General features: G+C 43.2%; 1 protein-coding gene, 1 long non-coding RNA gene and 1 pseudogene across 7 annotated transcripts in view; 2 read left to right on the top strand and 1 right to left on the bottom strand.

The window, feature by feature from the left end:
- LOC147030869 (uncharacterized) overlaps window positions 1–283 on the top strand; it is a 1,593-nt pseudogene extending 1,310 nt beyond the window's left edge.
- LOC147030868 (uncharacterized) overlaps window positions 1–11,983 on the top strand; it is a 14,916-nt gene extending 2,933 nt beyond the window's left edge. The window contains exons 2-3 of the long non-coding RNA XR_015056551.1: window positions 9,628–9,708; window positions 10,610–11,983. This is a non-coding gene — a long non-coding RNA (uncharacterized LOC147030868). The remainder of the gene's footprint in view (window positions 1–9,627; window positions 9,709–10,609) is intronic.
- Window positions 1–25,710, bottom strand: part of LOC147030867 (C-myc promoter-binding protein-like) — a 74,872-nt gene that overhangs the window by 18,668 nt on the left and 30,494 nt on the right. For 5 of the 6 annotated variants that reach the window (XR_015056550.1, XM_085875391.1, XM_085875393.1 and 2 more), the window contains exons 14-23: window positions 23,078–23,205; window positions 22,772–22,901; window positions 22,355–22,561; window positions 22,045–22,173; window positions 21,751–21,895; window positions 21,535–21,642; window positions 21,308–21,442; window positions 14,126–14,257; window positions 12,959–13,837; window positions 7,661–7,818 (exon numbers count right to left, since the gene is read on the bottom strand). Coding sequence is in view for 5 of the 6 variants with exons in the window: in XM_085875391.1 (XP_085731517.1) it covers window positions 7,661–7,818; window positions 12,959–13,837; window positions 14,126–14,257; window positions 21,308–21,442; window positions 21,535–21,642; window positions 21,751–21,895; window positions 22,045–22,173; window positions 22,355–22,561; window positions 22,772–22,901; window positions 23,078–23,205 (2,151 nt within the window). In the remaining variant the exon portion in view is untranslated. The remainder of the gene's footprint in view (window positions 1–7,660; window positions 7,819–12,958; window positions 13,838–14,125; window positions 14,258–21,307; window positions 21,443–21,534; window positions 21,643–21,750; window positions 21,896–22,044; window positions 22,174–22,354; window positions 22,562–22,771; window positions 22,902–23,077; window positions 23,206–25,710) is intronic. The other variant, XM_085875388.1, reaches the window with a different exon arrangement.

Raw genomic sequence — 25,710 nt, 5'->3', positions numbered from 1 at the left:
CTTAAGGGTCCATTTATGGGGGGTTGGTTTACATGTGGGAGAAGAGGGCACGTGCAGCGATACTGTCGGAAGCCACCCATAGACAGACCGCCGAGCAGGCCTTATAGCCCATAGATGGGAGGACCTCCCAATGGATCACAGGGTTCGGAGAGGAAGTCACTGCCTTGGGTGAGCCCGGCAGCCGCTGTGGGTTGTCCGGGAAACTAGAGCGGGCCGAGCAGACGGGGCCATGCTCTGCTGGCAAGTGTGTGGAGAAGCGCCCTTCTTTGGTGAAGATGGTGAATTGCGGAAGAATTGGCACGGGTAATTTGAGGGTTAGATGCAAAATTGAGGAATTTTGTGAGGCTGTGGTGGAGACTGGTGCCAGTGACACCATGATAAATATGAATGTATTAGACCAGAGCGTTGGAGGCTGGGATAAAATTGATAGGTGAGGACACAGCCTTCAACTGGCTATGGGGGCGACGGCTCCAATATTGGGGCGCAGGGTTGTGAGGATGGAGTTGGGTGGTCTGGAAGTCAATGTGGTGGTATGGGTGGCGGAGGTGTGTGACCATCGTCTCCTGGGACTGTTTCCTGGTGGAACACGACTACCAACTAGACTACAATATGTGGTTGGTTACTGAGAGACTGCAGTTGGTCAGACTGGGGGATGGTAAGGAGGTGCAGGGGACGTGGCTGCAGGTGTCACGTACTGTAACTGTGCCTCCCAGGTCCGAGGCCTTGGTGATGGCGGAGTTGGCACTAGGTACTCATCACAGTGGTCAGATGGGGCTCGTGGAGCCGTGGCCTTCACAGGAGGCCGAAGGACTGATGGTGGGTCGCATCCTGGTGGATACTCGGCCTATGTTGGCCGTCCACGTGCTTAACGTGTACGATAGCCCTCGCACGGTAAGGAGCAGAACTGTCGTCGCCAAGTGCAGTCGAGTAGTAGAGGTCACTGGAGGAGGCAGATCCCCATGCTTGCCAGCGCAGCCGGACAAAAAGGGGAATTATTTGACCCGAGGGAGTCCAGGACATGACACGCTCTGAAGAGGCCCAACGTCAGAGCATGGAAACGGCTCAGGAGTTTGTGAGGAAGCAAATTGACTTGGCTTCCTTGCACATGAAATTGATAAGATATCCAGGCTCACACCCCATTTTTCTTCCCAGAGACCTTATTTGGCTTTACTGGCTCCGAGGAAAAGCGGGGTGTGTCCAAAACTTAGCTCACCCTGGAAGGGCCCTAGGGGCTTTGACAAGTGACTGATGTGGTTTTCAAGATTCAGATGGGCCCATATACCCTTCCACAGATAGTCGATGGGGATAGATTGACTCACTATCAGGGTCAGGAGATTCCTGGGTGGATCCGGAAGGGTGTGACAAAAGTTATAAAGGGGTGGGGGATACTTTTAGACCCGAGCAACCTGCGAAGACTTCCACTTAGGGTAAGGTGCCTTGATGACTGTCCCAAGGGTTCAGTTTTGCTAGAAATTGGAACATGCTTAATTGGATATGCCTGGTGTTGGCTTAATGGTTAGGGTGGTGGGCTTTGGATCCGAGGGTCCTGAGTTCAAATCCCGCTCAGCTGTTGCATTAATACTAGGTGGGGTTAATTCGGCCTGTCATCCTTCCGAGGTCGACAAAATTAGTGCCAGTTTGCTGGTATCCTGTGTCGGAGTGGCGACCCGTCCAGGATTGTGCCCAATAGCCAAGGAGACTGCTGAAGCAGCACCAACGCTCTGCAGAGTATGGTCCCAATCTGTCTCTGATGAGAGCGAGTGAGTGACTCAATGGTCAGTAAAGGGATTGGTTTGGAAACCAAAATTGTCTGTGGAATTGATGTCATGTGTAATGAATTGAATAGTTTCAAGAATGAATGCCAGTGATAACATGTAAGCAGGCCATGGCAGAATCGGAACATTATCTTTGCATGATCAACAGCAAATGACCTTTGCATTGCATTGTTGAGAATTGAATGACAACAGGGGGAGGAGATGAGATATTGAACTGTGTGTGTGGGGAAGATATGTGGGACCACAGGAATCGATCAAGCTCTGGAGGAGCGATGACTGCGGTGGTCCAAAACGTCCATCAAGTGGTGCATCTGCTGAAGAGCAGAAAATAAGAAAGTGATGACAGTGGAAAAACTAGAGGGGGAGCACTCGGTAGAGTGCAAAGCCGCCGCCGCCAATTCTGCTAGGTCACTCAAGTGAACCTGATATCCTATTCATTCAATTTGACGTCAACAGTGCTCACAGAGTTATAGTTTGCAACTTTCCGTTTTACTTTTAAATACTCAATTCATTTATCATAACGAGATTCCTTGAGACAGAAATTGATTTTACTTGGGTATATCCACCTGAAGTTCCAAAATCAGCCGCAATGATAATTTTGGCATGTTTTTTTTTTTGTTGGAAATCACTTTTCACATGTAGAAATGCAAAAAAAAATAAAATAAAATAAAAAATCGAAATTTTGTTGAAAAAAAGTTGCTAAATATTTTTTTTCTCTAAATTTTTTTTTGGGGGGGGGGGGTGGGGTTGGAAATCACTTAAAACATGTAGAAATGCAAAAAAAGAAATCGAAATTTTGTTGAAAAAAAAGTTGCAAAAATTTTTTTTTTCTCTAAATTCTTTTTGGGGGGGTTGGAAATCACAAAACATGTAGAAATGCAAAAAAAATTTTCAAATTTTTTTTTCAAATTGGCCGCCATAGCGGCCATATTGGATTTTGGACCAAGTCCAAAATCTAATGGCATGATCCTTGGACCAGACCTCACCCCCCCCCACCAAGTTTCGTCGAAATCCTTTGAGGAGTTTTTCCGTAATACTGTTCACAAACAAACAGAAAGGGGTGAAAACAGTAACCTCCATCCACCTTCGATGGCAGAGGTTAAAAAAATGAAAATATTAGATAGACTTGAGAGTGGTGCACGTGTTACTGTTGGCAAAAGACTACGTCAATAAGTCCACTATTCGTTACATTCATCAATGAAATGATAAAATTAGGGCTAGATCAACATAATATATATCCACAAAGGCAAGAACACAACATAGATTTGAGGGATTTGTGAGTCGCTCCTGGGAGATCGATTGGCTACGCTCAAGCAGAACTGACAGGGGTGACCCACCAACAGTACTCCAAGCAGTAAAGCCTTCTTATTGATGGTAAATGTTTCTTATTTTATCCAATTGTTCTTATTTTTCAATTAAATCTTTTTTTTTTATTTATAATTTTTGGAATTATTTTGGGAGGCTGGAACATACCTCATTGACTTGCATGTTATAAACTCTTCAGTTCACGGAAGTTTAGAGGAACATAACCCCAGCAGACGGTGAGAGTTTACTGTATGTATGTGTATGTACATATAGTTTTTGGCCCCATCTCTCGATGGTGAAAAACACAAAATGAAAAATAAATTCTCGTATCCAGATCTTCACTAAAATCTTATCAAATGGTCCTTGTCAACATACAGACTGTCCACCAAGTTTCATCCATAACTTTGACATATCCCACTCACAGAAAAAGAGGGGGAGCACTCGGTAGAGTGCAAAACCTCTGCCGCCAATACGGCTTGGTCACTCAAGTGAACCTGATATCCTATTCATTCAATTTGACGTCAACAGTGCTCAGAGTTATAGTTTGCAACTTTCCCTTTTACATACTCAATTCATTCGTCATAACTAGATTCCTTGAGACAGAAATTGATTTTATGTGGGCATATCCACCTGAAGTTCCAAAATCAGCTGCAATTATAATTTTGGCATGTTTTTTGTTGGAAATCACTGATAACATGTAGAAATGCAAAAAAAATAAAATAATAAAAAAAAAAAAAATCGAAATTTTGTTGAAAAAAAAAAGTTGCAAAAATTTTTTTCTAACTTTTTTTTTTTGGGGGGGGGGGGGGTTGGAAATCACTTTAAACATGGAGAAATGCAAAAAAAATTCAAATATTTTTTCAAAATGGCTGCCATAGCAGCCACATTGGACTTTTGACCAAGTCCAAAATCTAATGGCATGGTCCTTGGACCATACCTAATCCCCCCCACCAAGTTTCGTCGAAATCCGTCGAGGAGTTTTTCCGTAATACTGTTCACAAACAAACAAACAGAAAGGGGTGAAAACAGTAACCTCCGATCTTCGATGGCGGAGGTTAACAAACAAGAAGGCATCAGGTGAGACGAAAATAATGCAACCTACGTCACTGTCACAATGACCTTTGACATATATATATATATATATATATATATATATATATATATATATATATATATATATATATATATATATATATATATATATATATATATATATATATATATATATATATATATATATACACATAGTCAAAAAACAGCCAACCTCACTTTTGTCCTTCGGAATCCTCTGGTAAAGTTTGACGAAGATAGCTGAAAGATTGAGAGTTATCGCACTCACAGACAAACATTCAAACAAATGAGACACACAGACCTATGATGAAAAATTTCAATTTTCGTCAGATGTCATCATGCATAACATGACACAATAGCAAATGTTATACATAACAAATTTGGTTGATAATACATTTTCCGATTGAAACGTAATATGTGTTTTACAGTTTCGGATGACCTTGACTTTTGATGAAGTTTCACAAAATTTTCCTCACATGTACTGCATATATGTACAGAAAAGCTGTCCGTGTAAGTTTCAATTTGAAATATTGAAAAATTACTAAGGTATGGTTGTAATAAATTCACAAAAGGCCCATTTTAATATAATGGCGTGAAATTGTCATCATATTGTGATTGTTGGTGAACCATGTCTGATCGACCATCCCGTTCAAATTTCAAGCAAATAGGATTAAGATTGATTTTATGAGACCTTGACCTTTGAGTTTTTGACCTCAAAAACAATACGATTCCAGGTATGATTGGTGAAGACTATAGTTTGTGTGGTGTGCATCGAAATGGGACAAAGGTGTGTAAATGTCTCAAGGGTTGATAATTATAGTCTTAAATGGGAACTTTTTTCTTCTGAAAACCATTGAGAAACATTACATCGCAGTCTAATTTGAAGGGAGGCAGGAATTTCTGGCAATCACAAAGTGTCAAAAAAAAAAGAAAAAAAAAGTCCTGCATTGTCAATTCTGGATTTCACCAGTGACGTCATACCTTGATCCGAATGGTGGCTTTACATAGAGAAAGTGTATTTCCTGCTCAGATTCCGATACTGATTCCATAGTCATGAGCAACTGAAGGTTCTCGGTATGTTGAAAATGTGCAGTGGGATTTTGAAGACGTCATTGGAGACAAAATTAGTAATGGAAACGCTTTTGGGGGAATTGTGGAGCCATATCGATTCAAGCCTTGTGCAAGCGATTCAGACGAAGATGGAAATTCTGGTAGCATGGTCAATTCAGCTTGGTATGTTTTGTTTTTCCGTTCAATTGATCGTTTATGAGGGAGGAATTTTGTTCTCATTCGATGACGGGTACTTCTGCTGGAGTAATATATAAACCAATTTATGCTCAACAGCCGACATCGCCCACAAAATGGGTGACTCATGCTTTGTTCCATCGTCGCAGGCTGATCAGGTAACTTGTAGTGGAAGGTGGGTCAGCATTTGGGAGGGATTCTTGACTTCCATTTGATAGTTGGACTTGTGCAGAAATGGAGGGGAGGGGAGATCGTGCAGGATTGAACGAAATGGGGCATGTTAAAACAGCATGTGGAAACTGCAGGGAGATGGCCATGGGGAATGGAGAGGAGAGGGGGTAAAAGCATGAGGGGAGGTGGAGGGAAGGCAACCTGAGGGGAAGGGTAGGCGGTGTGAGGGAAGGGGAAAGGAAGGGCGATAAAACGCACCCAAACAGCAACATTTTCTTTTTAACCGCAGGGTTCTATATAAAAATGGGCACAGCATTTAAAGCAAACGCTATCTACTCAAGAGGGGGAGTGGAGAGAGGAGGGGGCCAAGAGAAAGGGATAGGGGTGAAAGAGGCAGAGGGGAGAGAGGGAGGGGGGGGTGATTCCGGCAGATGTGACGCCCAGTTTAACATCCATCCGAGAGACTGCACACGCATTGATGAATCACCCTGCCTGTAAAACACCGCAATGACAGTTTATAGCTGGGTCAAGATACAAACCCAGGCTAGACAGCTTGGAGCAAGCTTATGTACCTTTCGGCTATTCATTGCTGTGTCACATTTGAAATCATTTTTTATTCATTGTAATCTAATTTATTTTGCCTTCCTAACTCCGGTATCAAACCTTTAACAGCATGCACCAAGTAGCTTCGCCAAGCATTCCCACAAAACGGTTAAAGAAAATTTTATAAACGAAATGTTTACCTCCACCACCGAAGGTGGAGGTTTTCACCCCTTTGTTTATCTGTGTACAGGATCTCAATGTTGTGGACAGATCCGGAGGAAATTTTGTGGACGGGTTCAGTGTACGACAAGGACGAACTGATTAGATTTTGGGGGGGGGGAAGATCTGGATCCCGATCTGACAATAGAATTTAAGTGATTCTTCACCATTGAGAGATCGAGCCAAAAACGATATATCGCACAACATCTCAAAAAGTTGGACGGATTCAGATAAAACTTGGTGGACAGGTTGGGTGTGTCACAAGGACAAATTTATTTAATTTTGGTGAAGATCCGAATGCGGATCTGGATATGAGAATTATTTAATTCTTAAAGTGATTCTTCACCATTGAGAGGTTGGGCCAAAAACTATATAGTACTTTATAGCATGATATTTCAAAAATATATTGGGCCCGATATGTTCTCGTGGATCAGGAATTACATGGTGGAGGTATGCACTCCACCACGCGCCCTTCTATTTATTTATTTTTTTTAATATGTATTTATGCCAAAGTGACGGGTCGTATAATGAAAAGATCGTATAAAAAGGGGAAATGTAGTGCAAAATAAAATGGCACATTTTCAGCGAGCCAACCACCGCACAACAATGCGGAGCCAACACAGACTAGTGGGCCCTGAACTTTGTTTAAAAAAAAAAAAAAAAAAAAAAAAAAAAAAAAACCACCAATCGATATACAGTTTTCAGTAACAGCGAGCACTCGACAATCGTCACACTTCGAGGCTTAAGCACTCAAAGAAGCACTCCAACGAAACAGTTAAGAAATGGCTGGCTTGGCAAGCAATTGCTGATCCGTCATTTTAAACATCTCCAAAAAAACAACATATGTCCAAAAATGTCAAACTATGTCCGAATTGGACACATGAACACTTTTTTTTTTTAAGCAGTTGGAACTACTGCAAAATTTATTTCTGGAGCTTACATTTTGGAATTTGGCTCAGTTCAAGAGGTTCTAAAGGTTATGGCATGCGAGGAAATGAAATAAAGCCACGATTGCTGGCGTCTCGAGGTGTTTATAAGCATTGCAATGTACCCAGTAATTCATTGGTACCAATAATACGAGTGCGAATAAATAAATAAATAAAATAATTTTTTTATAGTTAAGAAATCGTTGCGGCTTGTTTCGAGTCAAGGCATGGTTGAGCAGGTAAAAAACACACATGGTGGCTTCAGACCTCAGCAAGGTAACCCAGGGTACACCTTAAGACTGACCCTACATTATGGTAATTGGACCTATCAGCCACTACTATCTTGCAGAGCATGACAAATTGGTGAGCAAACAGTCTGCAGTGCCTTTGTCACACGAAGCTTACAATGGGTTGCTCGGCATAATTGGCCAACTTGGTGTACCACTTGTTGGCAACGACGGCCATTCCTGTGGCCGCCTGCATCACCCCAGTCTTCAGAATACCCATTCGCGGTCCAGAGAGAAGGCCTTGCAGTGACCTGGGCACACCTTCTATGCCCAAACCTGGAATAAAGCATGGAGAAAATATTTTGCATTTAGTGGTCCAATTATTAATCCTCAATATGCAATTCTGGGAAGTAAATAAAGTTACAATTTAAAATTAAAAGGTCCCCCACCTCCCCAACCTCAAATAAAATAGTGAGGAAGAGTTTTTGGAAGAACTGGTTGAAATAAAATAGAATACTAATAATAATCATACTAAAACATGCAATTTGGTGTCTGTCTGACCATGATACATTGTCGTAACTCATCACATCTCCAGTAAACCTGTCAGGGGGGGGGGTGAAGGGTCAAACAACGGAGGCTGTAGCTACAATTTCCCCCACCTGCCCAAGGGGGGTTTCCACCTTGGAAAGCTCCGTGTTGAGATGTATAAATAGCTTATTGTGAGGCACACCTACAAGAAGGAAAAATAGGGGCAATACCCCTGGGCGCTCACTTGGTAGAATAATGATACTGAGGAGGAAGGCAACATGGGTCAGCAAAATGTACCGATGAACCAATGTTACAGCAAATAACCCCCCCTCCCTCCCATAAACACTCTTGGGGGCTCATTTTTTTATTATTATAATTTTGTTTTTTTTAACAAGTCTGAAGACGATGGTTCACGAGCGATATTTGACGATGTAGATAGTTTCAGAAGTCAAGGATGAGACAATGTGATGATGTTTGACCAAGTTATAAAAATGATCAACATGATGTGGTACGAGTGACAGGTTATTAGCTGCAAAATGTTGAAAACCCGGTTTCGTTCAACAACTTTAAAAATTTGACCTTTGCATAACCTTTAAAGGTCACAAAACAATGTTGTGGACATTAAAATAAGGAAACAGGATACGTGCTATAGCTTATTGGAGTTGGTTCGTCGAAGAAGGTCGAAAACCCGGTTTGATTCCCACAACTTTGAAAATTTGACCTTGAAAGGTCAAAGGTCAAGGATTATGACCTTTGGTGCAAAACTTCCCCTGGAACATTCCAGGAACAATATAATGTCATATGGGCTATATGGCATTTCACACTCATCGGATTATCCATACTTTGATGAAATCAGCGTAAAAACAAACTTCAAGGGGGTGCCATGGGCAAGGTGTTCGAGATAGAGCAAAATGCCTTCAAGACTTTAGGTGGGGAATGACCTCAAGATTATGCATAAAAAAAATATTGTCATCCTTGTTCTCAAAGTTTGGGCAGTCGTATGATTTTTATGTCAAAATTCGAAATTTTCTAAGTTCGTGACCTTGTGACCTTGACACGAAAATGAAAAATCGAGCTCCGTGGGGCTATGCAGGTGCCATTGGGCTAACCAAATACCGAAAACTCCTGCCAGATTCAACAAGCCCCAAAGGAGAAGATGCAAAATGAAATCGGCTACCCCCTAAAAACACGTTTTTTTGGGCGTGGCTCTGCCCATAATGGGCGCATCACACCCATTTTCAGGAAAACAACTAGATCATGATATAAACCTCCCACCAAAATTTTGTCAGGATCGGATCAAAACCCACGGAGCTATGCTCGGGACAGACAGACAGACAGACAGACACACAACAATAACGAATATAGTGGTCAATTATTTTTTTTCGTGAACAAGCTTTGGTACATCAAGGTTTATGAAGGTTGTGGTCAAGTTTCATCGAAATTGTGCGTGTAGTTTGAGGAAAAAACAAATACCAATTTTGGGAAGGTCAAACCTAGACCCAATTTGACATCCGGTAAACCCCCTTAGACCCTGATTTTTTTTTTAAGCAGTGAATAAACTCGAGTTGCAACACACCAAACAATTTTATTCAAGGTTGGCCATAATGTCATCAACAGTTTCGGAGAAGTTGCAAGTGTTTACAGACGGACTGACAACGTGTCATCCCACAAGCTCCCCGGAACTACTGTACATTCCAGGTGAGCTGAAAATTAGAACCACAAACTATTCAATTAAGTCTGTCTCACGTGAGATTACCTTTTTGAAGTCACTACTGTTATTTAACACCAAACTGAAAAATCTGGAGAAAACCCACCATTCGTGAGACATTCTATGCTCATCACGTCCACCACAAACTAATGGACATGAGCCACCTTGACCTGCTCAGCCTCCAGGTATAGTAAGCTACAATTATCTTCAACTAATAAAAGGTGCTTAAATGAGTCTTTACACATTAATAATGTATCGTGTTGGCTGTCCAATTTTTCCAGCAATCAGATTATATTGTTGCGGATTTGGAAGTTTACTGCACTCAACATACAGGTCCTATAGATCAGTTATATCGGTAAGTACATGTTGCCAGTTAGGGTCCCGTCCCTAGTCTAAGGGGTAATTAAATGTTCCTGCGTTGGAGTTATTTTAATAGTCAGGTTTTTCTTTTCGTTTATTTTTCCACCAACCACAACGCCGACCACACCGCATCGCCCTCGCCTTCACTTCGCTTCCTTCACCTCGCTCTGGCTGACATCATGGTGGGCGGAGTTCAAGGAGGAGCCACGCGGCGGCCCTCGACCAATCAGCGCGCAACAAGTGAGGTGACCGTCGCCCGGCCAATCGGATCCCACGACAGGAGGAAAGGCCTCCGCGTGACGTCACCATGCCCCCGGGCCAATCAAGGAGCTTGCCGCCCGTTTTGGTTAGTGAGAGAGACGAAGAGCGATTTTGCGTGCCAAAACCAGCCAGTGAGAGAGGGAGGGTCGCAAGGAAGCAGCCCCCCCCTCTTCGGAGGAGGGGGATATAATTATAGGTGCGGTCTGCGCGTTGACATGTTCTGAGTCTGGCGCTGTCTGCGCGTTCATGGTTGTTCTGGGTCTGGCACAGGTTCTGGTTCTGAGAGTTCTGGCAAGAGGTGAACATCTGGCAAGGCGGTGGAGTGCACAGGCATCTGCGCACGGAGTGGTCGTTGCCATTGAGGGTCTTCTCCTGGAGCCTTCGCCCTGCCGGTTTGGTCGCCTGGATCGTGCTGGGGGTCCAGTTCTGCCCCGAGGACCTGGTTTTTGAAGACCGCACGAGGCGGACAGGTCCGAGATAGGCCTCAATAAAGACCATTGGGTCCGATTCTTTTGGGTGTGTGCGTTTGTGGCGCCAGTCAATAAGTAGTGAATTGTTTAAGTGCCGTGCTGTACATTAGGGTGCATCAAACACCCCCTTTTTTGTGAAAGTTTGAAAAACATAACGGCGATAGGACAGATGTGTTTGAATACATGAAAAAAACATCTCATTTTTTTCAGAATTTTCGGTCATCATCTGGGGGTCCACATCAGGGTCAAAGTTCAGGCACGCAGGTCCTATACATTTTTCAGAATAAGTGTTATTTTTCACTGTATAGTGATCAAAACTTGTGTCTGGTGGTGAAATAATTCTGACATATCAATGTACTGCTCCTTTGGTGATGTTCCAGTGATATAGAGGCAATCAAATTCTCTGGGAAATTTGCCGGAGAAGCGGGAAACTGGTGATTTTCCCAGAAAAAAAAAAACAAAATAGTAACGAATGCCTCGGTTCTGTCAAATTCACGGCTTTATCACCCAGAATTATGTGTTCATATCAAGATACTTGTATAATATCATTAATGATCAAGTTTCAAGCGTTTCCGGAGATTCGGATTCTCTTTCCTGTCATTCTCAGTGACTTGTTGCACATTCTGAAAGTGTTCTTCAGACCTAGCTGCACCGAGACAGTCCGTTCCGAGTTTTTATTAGACGTTCAGCTGCATCATTAGTGACATTGAGTGCTTTGGTTTTAGATTTTGAATCCACATAGGCTGGAAGTGTTGCCCACTCTCTCACTTCATACGTTAAGAATGAATCGTCCAGTTAAAGTTCTCAGAACACAAACCAAGAATCAACCGAGACAAAGTCAGATTAGATAGGCAAGATGTCAAGTGAATGTCTTTGGGGAAGTGAGGCTTTCCGAAGTCTGTACCAAAGAGCCCAATAGGCAATAGTCCAAGTTCCTTGTCCAAACTGTCCAAATCGTCCAAACTATTACATTCATGATATGCCACGTGTCAAATTCTCAGGGAAAAAAAATACTATTTTCCGGGAAACTGTGCCAACAAATTACAAGCCAACCATGTTGCAATACTGTACATGCGTGCCTTGAATATTCGGTTTAACTCTGCTCTTGCGTGCTTCCCTCGTTCCCCAATTATTATTATAAATAAACCCTGATTGTTCAATGTTTCAGCTCGTTAGTGTCTATTCCTTCATTGACTTAGCATGCTGCGTGTTGGGGAATTAGCCAGGCTGTTGCCACTGTTATGGGATATATGGGACCGACGGATATCGGCGATCAAACCGCTCGGATCGCACACGGTTCGAGTACGCTAAACGGCTCATCCCGTACGGGTGCCGTCGAGGGTAAATTTCCCCTCGTGGGTATTTAGGTAAATTGAAATTGGCAATCGACCCTACCCCACGTCATCTACCCATCAGCGAACTTCGGTCCGAAAGGGACCCGTACGCTTCCGAAGAAGTACGATCTAAATTCCGGGCGATCGGTCGAGCCAACTCTACTGCTCCATCTTGCGGTCGTGCTCGCGGCCGACGCCTGGCCCCGCAACAATATGTGCACTGAAAATGGATTATGCCTGGTGTTGGCTTAATGGTTAGGGTGGTGTTTGGGATCAACACCAGGTGGGGTTGACTCTGCCCATCCTTCCGAGGTGGGCAAAATGAGTGCCAGCTTGATGGTATCCTGTGTCGGAGTGGCGACCCGTCCAGCATTGTGCCCAATAGCCAAGGAGAGTGCTTAGGCAGCACCAACGCATGGCACAGAGTATGGTCCCAATGGATGGATGGATATGGATTGTCTAGAACTTGTATATTGTTGACTTGTGTTACTTCTCCTGAGCATGGCCTCAAGTGTGACGTGCGATATTGCCGATACTCTTACGGCCCAATTGTGACCTTTATTTCGATGCACAATACCATTTTCAATGGCCACGAGCATCGTTGAATACTCGCCTTAAGGAAATTTGGAGAAAATTGGCTGTACTCTGATTTTAAAGATGTTCTGCAATATGCAAATAAACAAACAAACATTGGGATTCATATATAGTGCTCACCTCCTAGGTTTTACACACCAGTTCAAACCCCTTAATCCTCTCCACATGAATCATAAGAACAACCTGAATATTTTATGACTGTCAGGGGGAAAGTTGCTTACCTCCATTTTCAGGCAGGTTACGCGAACCATGACGTGCAGCAGGGAAACTTTTAGAGCGTGGCATGATCAAAGTTGCGAGTCCAGATGGTAAACTAGTCCTTCGGATATTCTTTTGCTCCTTTTGTCCCTGCTCAAGGTCCAGCACACTGGATGAATGGCTAGAACCAAGGTTTCCCATACTACTCAAATGCTGCTCGATTTCTGCTGCCAATGTACGGGACGAGACCACAGGCCAGTGGCCTCCACCTCCAACTCGATCCTGGCTTCCCGACTCAGCCGCTAATAATGACAATGGATCCAGCCCAATTCGTACATCCATTCGTTCGGCTGGTCGATTTCTTCCAGAACCTCGCAAGGAAGAATCCTTTTGAAGGCCACCATGAGGCGGTGTAATAACATCGTCTTTCTGAAGATTACTATCAGAACACGGTGATGAAGTATCGTCTTGGGTTCCAAAAGTGTCCAAGTCCTCCAGCTCAAAGATGGCAGAGTCGGTTTTATCCGGGCTTTGAGGGTTTGATGTCAAGTCTCTATCAAATGTCAACGGAGTTAACACGGTTACATGCCCCTTGGTAGGCCTTGGCTGTCGTGCCTTGTCTATGTTTGGGAGAAATGCAGCAGTCAAGATGCGAGCATCAGCAGCCATGAGTTCTGCAAGTTCTCCAGGGTCTGAATCCTTTGACCCCAAAGTGGGCCGCCGAGGCCTGTGGGAATCTCCTCCCAAAATACAGCTCCGTTCAACAAGGCTGCGTTGTCGCTGCAGCGAAGAGTTTCTCGACTCATGCCCGGAGTCTTCGGTCATAGAAAAAGAATGAGAGCAGAGCGGTGTTGGCATCGTCGAGGAGCCTTGGTCGACGAAAAGTGGCATGATGGAATGATCTGTGGAATTTGAGACCCAAAAATTAGTGAAGCTTTTTATAATCAAAACAAGACTGTTTGTCTTTCAAGATCCAAAAAAATAAAACACACACGTGTATATATATATATATATATATATATTTATATTTTAAAAGTCAATGTTAAAACACAGCTTTAAATTCACAAACTAACCTTCTGTCAACAGTCAAACAAGTTTAAGAGTAAAGTGGAGAGTTGACCCCAAAAAGGTCATTTAACATGGCAACATATCAAGAGGAAACAGAAAACAAAATGAAGTTGTAAGAAGACCTCTGTCATTGCTCGGTTTATTGCTGTAGTCGCTGACATCTGCCGTCCGCACAATCTTGCCGAAATCACGGTCATGTTCCAACAGGTGCTGCAACCCATCTCGGCTTCCTTGGCCACTGTCAGCATCTGAAGCTAACGGATCAAAACAAAACGATGGATGGATGTGCAACTCAGTCACAGGATACCTTTGCAATAAAACATGAAATCAAGTTGCTACCCAAGGTTGAGAAGCAAGTTTCACAGTGTTAAAACATCCAATCAAGATCATTTACAGAATATCAGAGCAAGTTACTTGCCTTCTGCCTACAGTTCATCCCAGTTTCACTTTAAAATACCACGCACACACAAACGATACATACACGTAGGTTGGGGCACCCGGTGGTAGATCATTGAAAAAACAAATGACCATGGTTTGAATCGTCTGCCACAGTGGGGTGGGACTCTGTCGTTGTGCCTGCGATGTAATCTGCCGATAGTTTCGAGCCATAGCATCCCAGTAACCATTGTTAATCAGTGTTTTTTTTTTTGGATACAGAGTCAGGGAATTTGAAAGAACTAGTACACTGAATGGATCAGGTCACAATAGGACAAAAGGAACAGTAGAGTGTGAGGAAATACCAGCAGAATTTAAGGCCTGGAGGCAGATTGGCAAACAATGGGTGTGGGGAGGAATGGGGGGCAGAAGAGAATGCATGGGGAGGACAAGATGGATACAGAAGGAAGTTTGTAAGGATGGCTTGGATGGGGTGAGTGGGTTAATGAGGGTAGAAAAGATCATGGTTTTGGATTGGGGACATTCTAAGATGGTGATTAACATCTGTCTTGAAAACATGGAGGGAATAATGATAATGAAGAGAATGTGGAAGTTGGTTCCATGGGGGGGACTGATGGGGGTGATGAGCGATGAGCGGAGGTGAGCAGAGATTCTGGATTTATCCCGTCTCACTAGAAGGGGGTTGTTGGTGGACAGTGTGTGTGCCCTGCAGAAACCTGGGAGCGTGTGGGGGTACAAAGCACGGAAAGAGCAGAAGAGGGTGCAAAACCAAAAACGGAGTGGGAAACGACAGGGACCACAGATCTATCCATGATAGTGAAGTGATAAGCACATACTCAGCTTCATTGTGGGAGATTCCATTGATCTTTATGGCCTTTGCTTCCACAGCCTCAAGCTAAGCACTATGTGAGGCAGGGGAACCAGCCCAGGGGGGGGAGCAGAACTTCATCAAGCTGCGGATGAAAGCCTTACAAGTGGATATGCGTTCAGGTGTGCCAAGGACTGACATTGGATCTGAAGAGGGAAGAGGCTGCAGCCTGTCTGTCTGAAGGATGAGGGATGTCACGGCAAAATGTGGAGTCATCAGCAAACAGATAAAGGGGATTTTCTGGAGTCTATCACTTTTCAGGAATAGGGCTGGGCCAAGAACACTGCATTGGGGCTTCCAAGTCCCTTCTCTCCCCCACCATACACCCCATACATTCCCCCCCCCTTCAAAATCTGCTCTGCCCTTGCAGAGCCACTAAGGCCCGATTTATCTGATTCCGGATTGGCTCGTATGCAAGCAAGGCAAGGACATGCTGTTGCAAAACTCTGTCCTGTGGGCAGGTTTTAAAGGGAGGCCTGCAGGCGAGAAACAGGGAGAGAAAGTTGGAGGAGGAAAAATGGTGTGCATAGATGTATTGGAGAAAAAAAAAAAACTAGGCTTTTGGTTTGAAACCAAGTTGCCACAACCTATTTGCACCCATAATCATGGGTTCAAGTTGCAGATTTTTTTTTTTCCACATTGATTTTTTTTGAATAAAGTGACAGCGAGGAAATGGAAAAAACGTGACCACATTACCAGGACTACAAGCTTGCAAGCAAATGGTCATACAGACGTAGATTTTAACAGCGTGCCTAAAAATGGAGTGTCGCATGTGATCACCGAATCATAGGAGGGTACAATAAAAAAAAAAAAAAATTATATATATATATATATATATATATATATATATATATATATATATATATATATATATATATATATTTATATATATATATATATATATATATATATATATATATATATATATATATATATATATATATATATATATATATATATCTCAAAGGAGAAATGCAAAACTTCTACCTCCTTGTTAAATCGTGAAGTTGAGAAGATTTTAAATTGTTACATCTTTAGTATATACAGAAAAGAAAATACAAAAAAAAAATTGCAATTTTTAGATTGGGGCAGTGTCATTTGGGGGCGCATATATATATATTTACTTTGGCAATTCTACCTCTGCAATACTGGCCCATTCATATTTAAATCTGCCAGTATCACTGCAGGCTACAACCAACCACCATGAAGATAATCTATACAAGCAAGTGCATAGGCCTCAGGCTCACTTGCCAGAAGCCAGCCACAATGCACCTTTTCTCACACAACCAATCAGGAGCGTCTCTCGACTTGTCGCCAAGCCACCGGAAGCATTGTTCACACTTGTTTTGTCCAGGAATTTATTGATGTGACCAATGAAATTTATGACCCTGGACGACCCGAGTCCTTGGAGATTAATATGATACCATTTCCAACTGTGCGTCCCGTAGTTTTAGGAGGACATGGGAAAACTGACAGACTCGGGATGGTATTATATCGATTGCTCAGAATATATCTAACGAAGCCATAACAGCAAAGGATTTTTCTTTGTTTGTGTTGTCAATGTGTTCTCCTTGGCACACCAATTTACTCCAACTACAAATATATTACAATTGGTGCACCGATACATGCTTTCTAATGCACGTAAAAATTGAAGGTTGGCCAAAATGTGGCACCAATATATATATATATATATATATATATATATATATATATATATATATATATATATATATATATATATATATATATATATATATATATATATATATATATATATTTATTGTTACGGTTGTGGAAATTCACAGAACACCATTCAGGTTCCCCAGAGGTCAGTTATTTCGGTAAGTGTGTGTTCCAGGTTAGATTTCCCCGCCAATGTATAACGGGATTTATTCGTGTGCCGGGCTGTGCATCTTTGAGGTAGTATTATTCTTTTCTATCTTTATTTCAACAACAACAACAGCAACAATAAAGAACAACTCAACAACCACGCCACCTCCACAACAGAATCTCAACAACCTCGTCAATCTCCACAACACAGCGACTCTCCTCTACAAACAAAAACACCACTCCCAGAAAGCCACCCAAAGAAGGAAACAGAAATGACGGTTGGGGCGGGTCCCTCAGAACGGTGTAAACACGGATGACGGTTATTACAGCAACAACTAAAGAGCCAAGCCGATCACTCCTGGAATTTTCCCCTGCGCGCCAGGAAGGGAGGGGCAAACGCCCCGACGGTTATAAAAAGCCGCTGTCGCTGGCCGAAAAAGCAGTCGAGTTGGGCTGGGCCTTTGAAGAGTCTGGAGCCTGGAGTCCAGACTCAGGCAGTAGAGTTGAATCGGTGTGGAGAGCGCCAGAGTTGAGTTGGTGTGGGGAGCTCGGAGTTGGTGAGAGTCGCCCCAACGAGAGCTTGAGAGTTCGGAGTTTGGGCAGTTGGTTCGCCAGCGCGACCAGGAGGCCCGAGTCATAAGCCATTCACTCCAACACATCGTCGGCTCGACCAGGCCGCAGTGGAGGCCGAACGACCAAGGGAGCCAGTCGGAGCTCGGGGGTCTGGGCACAGACAGACATCGAGGGTCGCCGAACCAGGACCCAGCGAGTCACCACGAGGGTGGCCAGGTAGCCTGCTCGGTCTCTCGGAGCCTCTGTCATCCCGGCTCCGAGCAATAATAAAGGCTTACGAGCCTGTTCTTTCTTTCTGGGGTTTTTGCATGAAAGTCTGTGGCGCCTTATCCGTAAGTAACGAACTGTTAAGTGCCTGTACATTACATGATAGAAATCGGCTGTAGGCTTTTTGCTCGTGTCCTGTCCCCATCCCCCCCATTGACTGCTTACGTGCGGTGTACAAATAAATGTCCCTATTGTTTGAATGTTAACCTGCTCGTTGTGTCACTTTCTGCCATTGACTGCTATAATTGCGTTCGGGATATTAGCTGGCTTTTAGAGCCGATAAAATAATCTGGTCCGACAGGACTTGGCGATATATAACCGCTCGGCATTCGCATATGGAACGAGCCGCTCAAGCAGCTCGTTTTCGTGCAGGTCCCGTCGAGATATAAACTCCCGGTATCTCTGTCTGCGCGAATAATTAGGTACATCGACAATTTGGCGATCGACCCTGTAGCGCGTGGACAGAGGGATTGGCTGGTTTATGGTGTGTTAAAAACACCCGTAGCTGGGTTTCGGCGTTGATCCGGAAGCTACGACTAGATTGCTCGGTCGGTGGGGGCGCGGCCGCAATTGGGCTAAGGCGGTCGTCTGCACGCCGAACGGGCAGAAATCTACAACAATATATATATATATATATATATATATATATATATATATATATATATATATATATATATATATATATATATATATATACATACATTATCTCTTTGCTGATGACTCCACCCTCTGTCGTACCATCTGTCATCCCTCAGACTGACAAGCAGCAGCTTCTTTGCTCTCTGCAGATCTGGGTAAAATCACAAACTGGTCCAACATGTGGAACATGTCTTTCAATCCGGACAAATCTCACACTCACTGTCTCTCGAAAGGACCACTTGGAACCCCCCTTGGAACCCCCCCCCCCCAATCTACTTTCTCAACAATCTCTGGAAGAAATCCTTTCTTTCAAGCTTCTGGGTCTCACTATCTGCAATGAACTTTCTTGGGAAAGCCACATTTCCAACCTGGCCTCCAAAGCCAGTCACCGACTGTGAATTCTCCGTCATGCAAAGTCCTTCCTCGACCCACCTGAGCTCCTGACCACATACAAAGCTTTCATCTGCAGCCTCATGGAGTTAGTCTTTCTCCACCGGGCTGGTGCTCCTGCCTCCCACCTTTTTCGGCTTCACGTTATGGAAACCAAGGCATTTCGGATCATTGACATCTCCCACGATGAGGCCGAGTCCTTGGGTCTCTCACCACAGGCAGGTCGGTGGTCTTTGTCTTCCACTGTCTCCTCTCCCATCTCACCCCCCCCCCCACTCTGTCTGCGATTTGTCCCCACCATATTTCCGCAGGGCGCTATAAGGTCCGCCAACAACCCCCTTCTGGTAAAACTACCAAAATGACGAATCACTGCTCACCTTCACCCTTTCATTCCTCTTTTTTTCCCACCTTTGGAATAAACTCCTTCACTCTGTTGAATCCCATTCTTCCCTCCAGGCCTTCAAAACAGCTGTTCACCACCACCACCTATCGGCCCCCATCTAAATCCTGATCTTTTCTACCCCCGTTAATCCACCTCAAACCCCCTCCTTCAAATTCCCTGCTTTCCTTCCTGACAGTCCCTGTAATGTCCATCTTGTATACCCAGTGTTCCCCACCCCATATCTCGTAATGTCTGTTCCTCACAGTTTTGTCCTTCCCACTCGCACCCCTCCTGTCTCATGCCCCCCCCCCACTGTGCGTTATGCGTTTGCTCTTATACGAGCCTCGACAAGTTATATAGAAAAACAAACAAACGTGTATTTTAATTAATATAATTATATCCTTCCTTTGTATTGAAAGATGATCGACCTGGTGAGTAAAGATAAGCAGGCCGACCTTTCAAATAAGCTGAATTCAGTACAAAATAATTGCCTATTATTGAAATATATTTTACTTACCAAGGGATTTTATGAAATGATAGATACAAGGTACCAGCAAGCTTGATAGAAGAATGTCATTGCAACTCAACTGGAATGTTGGTCTCAGGAAATGTCCAGATATAATCACAAAACCCTGATTTCTTCATACATTATATATATATATATATATATATATATATATATATATATATATATATATATATATATATATATATATATATATATATATATATATATATATATATATATATATATATATATATATATATATATATATATATATATATATAATTCCAGAGTCTGTTAAAGAAGCGGATTGAACTTTTTTCCCTTCCAAACTATAAATTGTATGTGATCCATCAAGGCACCCAAAGGATTTCAGTTTTGACATAATTCTGTAATGGGAGAGATTTTACACCTAGTCTTGAAATATATGCTACAATCCTTCAAAATTAGGCTGATTGCTGCACAAAAGCTGAAAATTATTTCCACCTGACAAACTGTGGCACCAGCGTTTAAAATGACAGAGCTGTGTTTCACTGAACATGATATAAAGAACTAAAATTCACCATGTATTTCAGAGATCTGGAGTAAGACTGTTATTTTTCCAGATCCTCCGTATGTGCATGTTTGTTTGTCTGTTTAATAAATGACTCATTTCCTCTACAAGAGCAAGGTACGACCGAGATGACATAGGATTATTTGGGAATTGGGTTTGAAAGATAATGAAGGATTCCGAATGAGGGATAGAAAGAACAATGGGGAAGGTTCTACCTATGGCTACAACCATCGACCCTGAAATGGCAGGGCTGCATTTTCTCCTCGAGCCAACTGATCTAAACTCGATATTTTTGCCCAACGTCATAACCTTTCTCTGCCCTTTGGTACAACTAAACTCTGTCCATTGCTTTACATTTGAGCTCATTAAAAAGTGCGGGAGAACCACGATGTTTGTAAATAGGAGGTAATCATTCATGCACAAGACGCAAGTGAAGACTCGTCTCGGTTCAAATTAAATCCCACGATAACAGAATCAGAACACAATAGGTTGCCTGCGATTGGTATAAATCTGCAATGTTGGAGGGTTTACTGTATCGACAACACCAGTGGACACTCTCTCGAGTGCAGCCTGTGGCTGCTGGTTGCATCATTGGTTGGGACGCGGCTATGCCGCTGATGCAGTATCCCCCTTACCAGTACACTGGTACTCATTTTGCCGAGACCTCGGAAGGTTGACAGGCTGAGTCAACCTCCTGGTGTATTTAATTCAGTGGCCAACGGGGCTTGAACTCAGGACCCCAGGATCCCAAGCCACCACCCTAACCACCAAGCCAACACCAGGCTCAGTGGACACTAATGGTTTAAAAATGGATTTCGGTCTCTCATTTGGATCAAGTTCACAACTGTAATAGCCAGCCTGACCAATTAAAATAGTGAAAGAATCAAGGTTAAAGCTTTACCAGAGCTGCTGTCGCTGTCCATGACCTTGCAGCTCCGCACATTTTCCTGATCACCTGGAGGAAAATGCAACTGCACATTGCCATCCTGGTCACTCTCTGTAAACAAAGATCCATCAACCTTGTCCAAGTGCCATTCTGGAAGAGAGGGGAAGGAATATTTAAATGAGTCATGGAGGGCGGCTTCCATACAATTCCAGTGAGTTCCATTAAAATTAGACGTAGCTTACTAAAAATGTTAACAATCTTGCCTGTTGCATCCACCTGCACAAGGTCCTGGCTTTGCCCAGGTTCATCTTTAGATTTTCCAATAATATGGCTTGCTTCACCACCAGCCTCTGACAAGGAAAACCTTATCATTAGCACGATTTTGTCGCTTCAACAGGTTTTCAAAGATAATTACACCCTCAAATGCAAGGCTTGCCAGGTGTTCGCTGATTACTCACCTTGCAGTTTGTTCACTACGACTGATGCCTGTTTCTGCTTTAGTACCTGTCGGAACTGAGCCACACCGATCAGGACATGCCGAAGCTTTGTCCAAAGAAAAAAGCCTCCACGTGTTCTTGCTGGCCATGAACTCTCCAACACTGCCTGGATGCAGGATGAAGACAAAGACAAACATGAACAGAGGAAATCTCACCAAAGCCATTAAAATTGCCTCAACATGTTCTGAGATTTTTCGTTTTTGTTTTCCCAAGGACTGTATCTAAAATAGGCGGTTTGCCTTTTTCTTGTCCGACCTTGTTATAATAACCATAGGTGATGGCGTTGGGTCGAATATTCATCCTTTTCATCTCAAAATATACCCTCACAGCCAATATGGGATGTCCGTACTGTCCACAAAGCTGCATCAGAATCCTGTAGCACACCTGCACATCAAAATGTCACATCTTAAAACTGCCAGGATAATCGTATAAGCAGAAATCAAAAAAAAAAATAATAAAAAAGTGGTTGTTTCAGTGCTCTGAAGAAGGGGTGTGGGAAGAATCGGAGACCAACACAAGACGAACAAGCCTATCAATTGTGACCAGCAGAAATGTCCATACAAACCTCATCAAGCGGATCAAAACAACGTTTCTGCATGCGCAGGAGGACATCGTATGCAGTGTGTAGTGCACGGGTCTTCGAATGGCAAGACCGCACATAGCCCGGCAGGCAGATGAACCAGAGACAGTAACAGTGGCTGAGTAAACACTTTGCCCAAGTCTGAGGCTGGGCTGAGCACTTTTTAGCAATCCTCTGAGCAGATTTGATCTCCTAAAATGTAAAGAACACAACACAAAGCAGCAAGCTTTTTGATGTGTACACAGTACAGCTCATATCTCACCCACCACACTTTATTTATTTTCAAAACTCCTCGTGATTTTGCCGCCCCCCCCCCACCACCACCACCCCCCACCTTCTTAAACTGCACTCCCATTTCCCCAGCGTACCTCTCATTTTAAAGCAATGACGCATCGCTTTCACCTGCTTTGTCCGTGTGATGGACAACGCTGGACTGTTGGGGCAGCTGTTCCGGATGGAAAATGGGGGAGCTTTGTGGAGTGTGGGTGGCTGGTCAAACAACTCATGACGCAATTCTGGGAATGAAGTGTAACTGCATGGGGCAGAAGAATGACGACGAATACATACTTTGAAAAACAAAACATCTGACCAATGATGGAGAAAATTTCACATATCACTTCGAATCATTTTTAATGAAAATTCTGCAAAATGAAAGTATGGGGATTGGCTGGTGGAGAGGGTGGAGGATGCTGTGAGAAAAGTCAAAACCTGTATTGTGCAGCAACTCCTCCAGGAATTGAAGGGGAGTCTGGAAAGCCAATGAACACAGTATGTTCGCTCTGCTGAGACTCGTCCTGTTCTATAAGGTGACCCTCCTCCAAATGCTCCATTTCTACCTATACAAAGCCAAATGGAAAGACCAAGGAAACCTGTGGTAAAACTACACAACAAAGCATTCCTGATTTTCATAAATGATCCAACTAGAAAATCCTTTATTTATTTGCTGAGGACTCCATTCTCTGCCATGACACCCCTCATCCTTCAACAAGAAAGCTGCAACCTCTTCCTCTTGACAAAATCACAATATGGTCAAACACTTGGAATAGGTCTTGCAGTCCTGACATGCATACATATATACAAACATCTTTCTAACCACTGACTGACTCATTTATCAAATTGAAGCTCGGGACCTTCCGGGTGACTACAGAGCTGAAATTTTGTACGCTGATGGATATCGAAGCCGGTACACCGGGGGGCGGGGGGGGGGGGACAAATATATATATATATATATATATATATATATATATATATATATATATATATATATTTATTTAAAAAAACGCAGGTAAGCCACCTGAGAATGGGGAAGCATGCATGGTTCGTATGCTTACACAATATGGAAACATATCCAGCAAGTATAATGCATCATAAATTACAGGCTCAGACCGGGACTCGAACCCAGGTCCTCTGGCAAACCGTACCATTGCTCTGCCATCTAAGCTATCTGGGTGAAGACAGTCTCTGTTCCTGTGGTTGGCAGGGAGTGCCCCAGAAGTAGTGGGGGAAAGAGTGGCATTTGTACATATGGAAGAATTGTGTTGCTCAGTCGGTTGGTCGCCCAGATGGCAGAGCACTGGAACGGTTTGCCAGAGGACCTGGGTTCGAGTCCCAGTCCGAGCCCATAAATTTTTTCACATATATTTATGATGTTGGTTCTAGCCTGTTCATTTCTAACATACATATATATAAATATGTATGACATACACTGATGAGCCAAAACATTATGACCACCTGCCTAATATGCTGTTGATCCTCAGTGTGCCGCCAAAACAGTGCCGACACGCCGAGGAATGGACTCGACAAGACCCCTGAAGGTTTCCTGTGGTATCTGTGGCACCAAAACATTAGCAGCAGATCCTTCAAGTCCTGCAAGTTGCGAGGTGGAGCCGCCGTGGATCGACTTGTCGGTCCAGCACATCCCACGGATGCTCAATCGGATTGAGATTTGGAGAACTTGGAGGCCAGGGCAACACTGAACACTTAATCATGTTCCTCAAATCATTCCCGAACAATTTGTGCAGTGTGGCAGGGCGCATTATCCTGCTGAAAGAGGCAACTGCCATCAGGGAATACCATTGCTATGAAGGGGTGTACCTGGTCTGCAACGATGTTTAGGGAGGGGACACGTGTCAAATTGACATCCACATGAATGGCCGGACCCAGGGTTTCCCAGCAGATCATTGCCCAGAGCATCACACTCCCTCCAGTGCATCCTGGTGCCATCACTTCCCCAAGTAAACGGCACACATGCACACGGCCATCCAAGTGATCTAAAAGAAAATGGGACTCATCGGACCAGGCGACCTTCTTCCACTGCTCCAAGGTCCAGTTCCGACACTCGCGTGCCCATTGTAGGCACTTTTGATGGTGGACAGGAGTCATCATGGGCACTCTGACCGGTATGTGGCTTCGCAGCCCCATACGCAGCAGGGTGCGATGCATTGCGGATTGAGACACATTCTTCCCGTGACCACCATTAAAATTGTGTGACTTGTGCCACAGTAGATCTTCTGTCGGTTCGGACCAGACAGGATAGCCTTAGTTTCCCTCATGCATCGATGAGCCTTGGGTGCCCAACACCTTGTCGCCGGTTTGTGGTTTGTCCCTCCTCGGACCACTGTCATTAGGCACTCACCACAAGCTTTGCCGTTTCAGAGATGATCTGACCGTCGTCTGGCCATAACAATTTGGCCCTTGTCAAAGTCACTCAGATCTTTACTCCTGCATCCAACACATCAACTTCAAGAACTAACTGTTCATTTGCTGCCTAATATATCCCACCCCTTGACAGGTGCCATTATAACAAGATAATCAATGTTATGGCTCATCTGTGTGTGTTTTTTATATATATATATATATATATATATATATATATATATATATATATATATATATATATATATATATATATATATATATATATATATATATATATATATATATATATATATATATATATATATATATATATATATATATATATATATATATAATACATATAGCCGAAAGAAAGTAGACACCACCTTTCAAAATTTAAACCTTTTATCGCCTGGAAGTAAATTACATGAAATTAGACTTTTCCCACCTTTATTTACACGTCATAACCCACAACTTCCAAGTGAAAAAATAAATTCCACAAATTTCAAAAAATTAAAAATACAAAACTAAATATCTTGGTTGGATAAGAGTCCACTCTCCCCTATTACAGCAATTGTAAAGCTCAGGTGTAACCAATCATCTTCAAAATCACACATCAAGTTAATTGGCCTTCACCTGTGTTGAATGGTAGCGATTCTCATCGTTTCAGAATAAAAATCAGCTGTTCATATCTGTTTCCTCTG

The sequence above is a fragment of the Eptatretus burgeri genome, chromosome 3, assembly GCF_056783735.1.
Source record: "Eptatretus burgeri isolate ZD-2024b chromosome 3, Ebu_testis_v1, whole genome shotgun sequence".
Taxonomy (NCBI): domain Eukaryota; kingdom Metazoa; phylum Chordata; class Myxini; order Myxiniformes; family Myxinidae; genus Eptatretus; species Eptatretus burgeri.
The sequence above is the reverse complement of the archived record's forward strand: the minus strand, read 5'-3'. Positions and strand labels throughout refer to the sequence as shown.